At 43.1% G+C, this 9,738-nt stretch overlaps 1 protein-coding gene across 2 annotated transcripts in view; it reads right to left on the reverse strand.

Annotated features, from left to right (window-relative positions):
* Positions 1 to 8,678, reverse strand: part of TBC1D22A (TBC1 domain family member 22A) — a 147,108-nt gene extending 138,430 nt beyond the window's left edge. The window contains exons 1-2 of one of the 2 annotated variants that reach the window (XM_063134116.1): positions 8,484 to 8,678; positions 1,986 to 2,042 (exon numbers count right to left, since the gene is read on the reverse strand). In XM_063134116.1, coding sequence (XP_062990186.1) covers positions 1,986 to 2,042; positions 8,484 to 8,545 — 119 coding nt within the window. In that variant the 5' untranslated portion in view covers positions 8,546 to 8,678. The remainder of the gene's footprint in view (positions 1 to 1,985; positions 2,043 to 8,483) is intronic. The other variant, XM_063134118.1, reaches the window with a different exon arrangement.
* Between the last annotated feature and the right edge of the window lie 1,060 nt (positions 8,679 to 9,738).

Here is a 9,738-nt window from a genome sequence, read left to right on the forward strand (position 1 = left end):
CCATCACTTCAAAATTGTTACAGCTGCACACCAACCTTACAAAAATAGCTAACCTTTTGTACAGCCACAACTTTTAAAAAATAGTAGACCGCATGTTGAAAATTTAAGGCACCTATCTTCTGCTAGTCACTGTCAACCTTATTATAACATAAAACCAAGTATCAGCCAGCAACATCTGCTTTCCCAGAAAACCTCAGAAGAGACAAGAAATACAATAACGCTAAGACTAGACAATACTGCTTGAGACCAAAAGGAGATACTTCCACATTAAATATGCACCAGCATATCAAATATTCAAAATATGTGTGGCAGACAACAAATCTACTGTACATCTCTTATTACAATGTTAAGAAGTTGATGCAGATGGAATTAAGAACTCTGTCAATGTTAGGATGCAAACAAAGAAAATTGTTCATCTATTCTATCATTGTAGCCACACTGACAAGGCCTCAGCTACAGCAGTGCTATTTTATCCTAATAAGAATACATAGCAAAATAAAAATAGCTATCGATTAGCATCTCAGGCCACAGGGTAGGAAACAACTAACCATGTCATCTTGTCCTTTGCTACAATAGCATTCTCATCTTACTTTTCTTCTAATTTCCTTCATCTCCACAATGCTTTTTAGAAACTAACCCTCTTCTGTACAGAAGATATTAACTGTTCATGGCTAATCATGGTTACTCTAACCAGCTTTCTTCTTAATCAGGGATTACAAACTGTTTTCAAGCTGGCTACCGTTAACCATAGTTGGTGTAGATACACATAACAGTAAATAATTATAAGAATGGGAAGGAAGAAGGAGAAATCATGCCAAAGAAAGAAAGGAAATGGTTAACAACAGTTAAGGGATAAACATTACATCTGCACTGGTGAACTATGCCAATTCCAGAAATAATTATTAAATCAGAGCTAGTGTGAACAGGAAGTGCTTAAATCCACATACTAGGACAGTTCTTCAAAACTTTACATTTAGCTATGGCAAAAAGATGCATTCTCAGACACTAGCTGTCTTCTCCAGCTGACAGCAAACAAGTATCTTAAATAATTCTCCTCCTGCTATATCTCAGTTTACATCTGCTCAAAACAGTTCTCCTGTATGAGAAGAAAACTGAAGCAATACTGGGTATCACTATGAGAAATCAGAAGAACAAAGAGGACTCATTTAAAACTGGTAAGCAATTCAAGGCAAGTAACATTATAAGTGAAAAATACCTGTTTTGTTGTATAAGCCCTTGGCTTTGCTACAGAGAAAGAGCTGCAAACTGTCACTTGCCACTATAGAGACCATACATGATACTTCTTTTTATTGCAGACAGGGCTGTAAAAGCTATTTGAATTAAGATGTCTGGAACAAATCGTAAGGTACCTAGGCATTTTCCAGCCCCATAGGAGGCATGTTTTTCTTTATAAAAATGAACAGCTTTTTCTGAACTAGTCTCCCTATCACCCAGCTCTCTCAGTATGCATGAATACAGCCATAGTAAATGCCACTCCCAAATATAACCTAGCATCAGCACATGAAGTGTTAATGTATTTTCATTACATTTTTAATCATCTATGTCAAGGGTGGGCAATCCAGATGCTTGTCCCTACAAGTTGCCAACTCCTGATCTATATGATCTTGAGAGAAATCATAACTATAGAGTTCTTGTACCGAGTCAAAAGGATAGGCAAATTGTGAACCAACCTTTTCGATGAAGAGTTTTTTTACATTTTTTTTAAAAAAATGTAGCACTAAAAACAAGAAGCTTATTCCATACAGTAAAAGGATTTTAACCCCAGCCAAAATAGTGTCATACATTTTTTGCAATAAACTTTAGGAAGCCAGTGAACTTTAGGAAGGCAAGAAGAAACAGAGCAATCTGGCCAGAAGGAGAAAGAAGACTAAAGCATTATTGCAATGAAAGATCAGACAGTGAGGAGATTTTAAACAAGAGTTTAAGTCCTTGGTCCATTCTTTTTATTTTTTAAAAAAACTTACGTTCCATGCAACAGCGGATCAAAAGGAGGGTGCTGAGCTCCATACACGTGTTGGATACTAAAAAAGAGAAACAAAGACTGTTTGGTATGATTATAGAACAATCCTCTGCACGTATACTTCAAATTAAGTGAGAGATTTGAATGGGGCTTATTATGTAATATCTGAGTTTAGGAATCTTTAATTATTACATCTTAGCAGCTTCACAGGGACACCCCCTCCCCACTTCTTCCTGAGCACCAAGGTTGGGAAGAAAGCCAGGAGGGTTCGGAAACATGCTCCCAACATCTCTTTCCTGCAGGATCAACAGTTGTCCATGGAAGGCTCATGCAGCTGAGGTTTAGCAAACGGGTTCTGGGCTCCTGTAGCTGAAGTTTGGCAAAGGGGTTCTGGGCTCTGCTGCTATAGGCATCAATGCAAGGAGGGGAAGACTCTCCTTCTCCCTGTATTCCAAAGAAGAGAAGTGGGCAAGGGATATTCTGGTCGGAGCCCCAGTGCTGAAGCTCACACTCCCCATAGAAAAATGAACCGGGGGTGGGGGGAGTCTCCTGCAACTATTGCTCAGCAGAGAGGCTAAAAGACTATTTGCCATTCATTATCTGAAGTCAAAATAAACCCATTCTTGCCCTTTTAAAAGAAAGATGGGGGGTGTCCTTTGTTGTTGGGTGGAGGCATTTACCTCCATCAAGTAGGAGAGGGAGTGAAAGCCTGGTGACCACACAATTTTTTACTGGCCAAGTGGTAGACCTTCCCCCCACTCCCGCCCCAGTGTTTAGGACAACAACTTTAGACATTGGCTTAGATCCTAAGTTTTCTTTTACAAACAGAAAAAAGTTCATGGAATGGCCCTTTCCTGACTCCTCCCTTCTTCTGCAGTATTTTGAAAATCTGGTCCTGTGGGTTGAGAGAATCCTCAGAAATGAGATAGGAAGCTGCTGCTCGTTGGTAGAAATCACCTCTGCATGAACAAAGGAACTACTTTAGGGTGACCATATTTTGGAAACCAAAAAGGAGGACAACATGGCCGTCTCCCAAGGGGGTGTGTCCACCAACATGTCTGCCCCCCCCCAGGGGACATGTCCAGCCCCAAGGGGGAATGACTACCCAAACATAACCTTGGTCAGATGTCTGATTTTACAGCATACAATGAAGACAAACCTGTTCTACATAACATCTTTAATATTAAAATCACTGAAAAAAAGAACAAGTGAGATATTCAATGTATCTGAAATTAACTTCACTCACTTTTGTAGCTTTTACTATACTATGCGTGATACAGTCTCCCATTCCCTCAAATATCTTTTCTGACTAAATCCTTCAATGGATCACCACAGTCTCACCTTTCCTAACATGTAACACTCTTTCCCCATCACCTTTCTCATATTCATACTCACAGATTCAGCATACTGCTACCACTGAACAAATTAAGCAGTTGACAAATGCAGAAAAAGTAGTACAACAAACCACCAACCTAGCATTCAGAAAAAGTATAAAATACTATTACCCTGCAAACATTAGCCATGGAACAAAATGGACTAAAGGCTTCTTGCAGTCACTTTTCACTAGTATCTCTTAGCTTGTTTCAACTTCTGGTTTATCAATGAGAAACTAATCTAAAAATTTGTCACTATACCTCTGGTTCATTAGCCACGTAAACAAGACCATAGTCAGTAGCAATACAAAGAAAGGCCAGAACGGATGCCCATTAACACAATGCTAGACAAGGATCTTTCCCTCCTTTTATCCAAATATCTCCTGAATTTACACTGCCCCACTGTAAATCCCAATCAGGGACCCAAAGAATACTGCCCAAAGAAACCTCAGAAATAAGTCCCATTGATTTCAATAAAGCTTACTCCCAGATAAATAAATACAGCATTGCAGCCTCTTGACACCTGTTCACCTTACTCTAGCAAGTGCAAGCCCCTCCTGTCAAGGGGGTGGGTCCACCAACATGTCCGCCCCCCCAGGGGCATCTCCATCCAAACATAGTCTGATTTTACAGCATACAATTAAGACAAACTTTATTATTGTCTTTACATATGGTTAAACATCCCCCAGTTATCCTGCTAGTCTATCTGTATCCTTTATCCTGTCTTTTCTTCACCCTCCCTTCTTTTTCAGGCTGAATCCTATGCACATTTACCTCAGAGTAAGTCCCACCAATCTCAGTGGGGCTTACTTCTGAGCAGACATACTTAAGATTACACTGCAGCTCTGTTTTTAAAGAAACTTCAGATATGTTTAAAACGTGTTTACCAAAAGAACAGGTTGCTGGTTAGTGCATCATATCTCCTTGAGAAAAGGGGGTTGGATACCCTTAGCCTCCAGGAATTTATCCAACCCCCTTTTAAAGCCATCCAAACTGGTGGTCATCACTACATCTTGTGGTATTCCATAATTTAACTACGCACTGTATGAAGAAGTCCTTCCTTTTATCTGCCTTACAGAAGTAGCGAAGCTACAAAACAAACCCCAGGGAACGACCAGTTCACTATGACTCCCTTTCAAACCGGGTGCAATGCAAAGGGTTTTCCTAAAGGATCTTTGTTTCTCTCCATCTAGCTACTCTTCTGCCTTTTCTCAGGAGCAGCCACAAAGAAGCACATTTCACTGGAGCTAAGAGGAGCTGCTGGGTGTTGCTGCCGCTCTGAGCTGTTGTTCTCTTTTAAAGTTCGATGATCCTCCCCATCAATCCTGTGGTGGTGGTGACCTCCTTTGTCTCCCAAGAGCCAGAGCATCAGGGCTAAGAGATTTTCCAGCCAGAATTCAAAAACATGCATACCCAAACCAAATCCAGAGGAAAGAAAGGGTTTCTCCACACTTTGCTCTCACTTCCTAATCATCCTTCCCCAACCTCCCCATTTTTTCCTTCTGCCGCCCAGCTCCTCCTTTTTTTTTTATCTCCTCCCAGAAATGTCAGGCTAATTTAGAGCCTGGCCCCTGCTCCAACCCAAAAGCAGCCACTCATATCGAGTGTGTTAGGGCAGGCTTGGCCCAAGGCATATTGTCCGCACAGCTTTGCCCTGTGTTGTTGGTGTTGTCGTTGCCACTGCGCTCTAACACACCACCCGCCCAGCCTGCCAACCGGGTAGCCGGTGTTTTTGTCTTTGGCACTCTAACACGCCCCCAGCCTTTCTCAGGATGAGATTTCAGATACTTCATCAGTCTCGCGAGAGTTCAGATATCTCATCCTGGAATCTTCACAAGTCTTGACAATTCTGGGTCAGGAAGGAAGCTGGCGTTGGTGGAAAAAAACAGCTATTACTTAAGATCCAAGCCCTTAATTTTACAGAAGTGAAAATCAACAACACACTAGTGTAACCCAAAAAGGGCTTTCCTGCGTAACAGATCTCTCAAAGTATTTCTTTCAAAGTTTCCACCATTTGTTGCAGAGAATAACAGAAATGAAAAGTCCTTGAAGATTTCGTTTACCCTTCAAGAATGTCAGGTAGTTAATAGTGCTTAGTCTGTTCGTGTTCAAAGTGCTTTACATTCATTATTTCAGTAATTCTTCCAACAGCTCTTCAAGACAGATCAGCATTATTCCTTCCCATAGTAACAAGTTTTCCAACACTACATGTTTGTCAGAGGATAGATCATTGAGTTTATCAAATAATGGGAAGTGATTCACTTACTCACACTTGGACAGCTTTCTGAATACTGCATATATATTAAGGAACAAGGTTGAAGACCATCTTGAAATTCCCTACTACCAGATTTATACTCCAGCTCAAACCATCATTTCAATTGGATATAATTTTAGTGTAGCCTTCCCCAATCCAGTGCACTCCTGATGTTTTGGACTACATAAGTGAACTGCTTACGGATTTTATTATATTTAGCAGCATAAAAATATCACAAATAAATAAAACTCCCATAAGCCCCAGCTAACTAACCAGTGATCAGTAATGCAGTGAGTTGAAGTCCAAAACATGAGGAAGTCACCTGGTTGTGGAAGGCATTTCTAGGAACTAAATGGTACATTCCACTGTATACCTCAATCACTCTACTGAAAAGAACAGAATGAAATTTAATAGGAATAAATGCCAAGTTCTACACCTAGGAAGAAGAAAGCAAATGCACAGTTTCAAGATGGGGGATACTTGGCTCAGCAATACTACAAGCGAGAAGGATCTTGGAATTGTTGTAGATCACAAGCCAAATATGAGCCAACAGTGTGATGTGGCTGCAAAAAAAAGCAAATGCTATTTTGGGCTGCATTAATAAAAGTATAGCTTCCAAATCACGTGAGGTACTGGTTCCTCTCTATTCGGCACTGGTTAGGCCTCATCTTGAGTATTGCGTCCAGTTCTGGGCACCACTTCAAGAAGGATGCAAACAAGCTGGAGTGTGTTCAGAGGAGGGCAATGAGGATGATCAAGGGTCTGGAAACAAAGCTCTATGAGGAGAGACTGAAAGAACTGGGCATGTTTAGCCTGGAGAAGAGAAGATTAAGGGCAGACATGATAGCACTCTTCAAATACTTGAAAGGTTGTCACACAGAGGAGGGCCAGGATCTCTTCTCGATCATCTCAGAGTGCAGGACCCGGAATAATGGGCTCAAATTACAGGAAGCCAGATTCTGGCTGGACATCAGGAAAAACTTCCTGACTGTTAGAGCAGTACAATGGAACCAATTACCTAGGGAGGTTGTGGGCTCTCCCACACTGGTGGCATTCAAAAGGCATCTGGACAACCATCTGTCAGGTATGCTTTAAGGTGGATTCCTGCATTGAGCATGGGGTTGGACTCGATGGCCTCATAGGCCCCTTCCAACTCTTCTATTCTATGATTCCAAAATCCATTGGTTCAGTTTCTCTTTAATAGCTAGGTGGATTAGGGTCAAGTCAACCAAACCAACTAGACTTACAGAGTCAAACAACCTGTTTGGTCACCATACCACTCATATATTTGTTATGCTTCCAACTGAACAAACGCCTCCCCCAAAAATCCAAATAGCCATTATGAAAACCACAACTCTGCTTCCAGATGTCCATCCAAAACACTGAAGTACAGATTACTAATGCTTATTAGTGCACTTCAAAGGTTTACTCGAATCATGTCACTTCCCACTGAAGATTTAATCATTAGAATTATATATAATTAAAGTCTAGCTATGCATTCACTAATCTTGAATATCTTTAGTAGAAGCTGTTTGTAAAGACAAAGCCATAGAATTAGTGTAAACATACTTGTCTCATAAACATTGAGTACACTGAAAGGTGAGCCAATATAGTAGTCTACTACACGACATTTTATAAGGGCATACAACACATCATATTCATCAACTAGGATTGAAAAACACTATAGTGTATTTATGCATGTACTTTAGCTGTATAGTTATCTATACTGTATGCACAGATTGCCTGTACATTCACATACTCCAACTTGAAAAAGCAAATGGATGGTACCAGGAAAGTCAATGGCATGGAGATGTAGGTGGATAAGCCCAAGACAGGAGTGTAAGAACTGTAGCTGCTAAAAACTGTTGCAACTGACTCTTGTATTTTATCTTATTTTTCCTACATTCCTGGCCCCTTCCATTTGTAAAACAAACATCCAGTGCAACCCAGTCCCTATCCTGGGATATATATACACTCAAGTGTCACTTAACCTACTCATTGTCTAGGCCTGACAATCTTTCCTACATTCTCCAGTGCCTCCTTGGCTCCATCATATAATTATTATTATTATTTATTTATTTATATAGCACCATCAATGTACATGGTGCTGTACATAGTAAAAGAATAAAACAGCAAAACCCTGCCACATAGGCTTACAATCTAATAAAACCATAAGAAAACAATAAGAAAGGGAAGAGAACGCACCAAACAGGCCCAGTGGACGATTTTGTTTTCACCTTTTGTCCTAACTCTGACACATTGTCTTTTTAATCACTGTCACAGGAAATTAGGGGGCTTGTAGAAGCCCCGACATCCACCCCACAACTGATTCTCAACTCTACCTCATCACAGTATAGCTCTAAACTCCCCAGTGGAGATACTCTTTAAATTTTCATCACAATCCAATGCATGCCTACTCCGAAGTAAGTCCCACTGGGTTCAGCAGGACTTACTCCCAGGTAAATATGTTTAAGATAATTGAGCAGAGCTTCCTAATCAAAATTAACTTCAGCTGGTTCAAACTTTACCTTTTGGGGGGTTTCATTCTCCCCCGGGGCAAGGAACAAGAGAGAAAAAGAGAAAGGAAAGAGAAAGGAAAGAATACATGGGTATGGGAGGACCAAAACAGCTTCCACCTAGTAAGTTAGTACTTACTAACACAACCATGCTCACAAATACCCCCACACAATCTATGCAGCTCCAAACTGTCCTGGCATTTCCAGGATACATTCCCAATGTAAATTGATTACAACCGAGTGCTCAAAGGCTTCCACCACCACCACCACGCCTTCATTTCAATATAAGCTTACAGATAAAGTCAGGGTTCTAAATCACGTTAGAAAAAACTACAGGAAAGCAAAGAATCGTAACTTACCTGCCCGGCACCCGGGAGACGTTCCGCTTCCAAAACTGCTTCCTACCCCCGTCGCTCGCCATCTTCCCATCACTTCATAGCCCTTCCCTTTCCCAAAGTGGGAGCCGCAGCCAACTCCAGCACGGGGGCGCACAGGACGAGGCCGACGTCCCGAGCAGCAGGGCCACGGCTCTTCCCCCTCCAAAGCCGAACTCTTCGCAACTTACTCCATTCCTAGCGTTTTCTTCCTGTCAGAAAGCAGCACGCTGCCATCTTGACACCTCGCAGCAATCCCTCTCCCCATTGGCTCCCGGAGATCAGCTGCCGCTTAGGCCCAATCACAAGTGAGCGTCCTGCCGGGCGTCTTCAAAATCATCCAAACCGTGTCAGCGAATCCCATTCGAGGGGAGCTGACATTTCAGCCAATACGGGGCCCAACCGGCGACTTTGCTGAGAGGGCTCCGCCCCCGGCCGGGAGGAGGAGGGGGGAGCGCTCCTGGACGCCTATTGGCTTCCGCAGAACGTCCCGGTGGTGCTTGACCCCGGCTGGTGTGGAGTGAAGTCGTTTGTGATGACAGCAGCTTTTAGCATTACGCAACAGAGGGCTAATTAGGGGACGCCCCTGAAATCACACTGTGGACTTTAGAAATGTCGCTAGAAGAAGGCAGGGCAGCTGGCAGGCGCCCTTGCCCCAGGTGCACTTACCTTGGTGTAAGGCGTGCAGCCAGGGGCTTGAGCCTGCCACAGTGCAATGGGGGCACACCCACTGCCTTGCACACCCACTCTTGCCCCGTCTTTCCTAGCCCTCAGACTAAGAGCGGAGGGGGGCAGCTCCGGTGCCTCCTCCCCGGCGCCAGGGCCGTCGCAGCCTTCTCCCCAAGCCAGGCGCCCAGCTGGTCCGTGAAGGGCTTCCCTCTCATCCTTCCCGTGTGTCTGGCATGGCGGACCTGGCTGGTGGGGTGTGCGACTAAATCTGGAGTCCTAGTGTTACGGAAAAACTGGAGCCCACACGGAGAAACTGGAGTCCACACCAAAGTTCTTGTCCAAACAGATAGCTTTATTCGCTAGCGAAACAGCAGCCCGGGATGAGTCCACGGGCAGCTGCCCTGGGGACTGGGAGGAGGGGCTTTTTATACACGCCCCTCATGCAGAGGAAACGCCCACACTTTTACACAAAGGAATTGCGTGCGCATCTTGGCAGCATAGCACAACCGGTTCAAACCTGTTCGGTAGGAATGTCTGCCTCGGACTTCAGGCATGCGCAAAGAACACAGCC

This window comes from Elgaria multicarinata, chromosome 9 (assembly GCF_023053635.1).
Source record: "Elgaria multicarinata webbii isolate HBS135686 ecotype San Diego chromosome 9, rElgMul1.1.pri, whole genome shotgun sequence".
In the NCBI taxonomy this organism is placed as follows: Eukaryota; Metazoa; Chordata; class Lepidosauria; order Squamata; family Anguidae; genus Elgaria; species Elgaria multicarinata.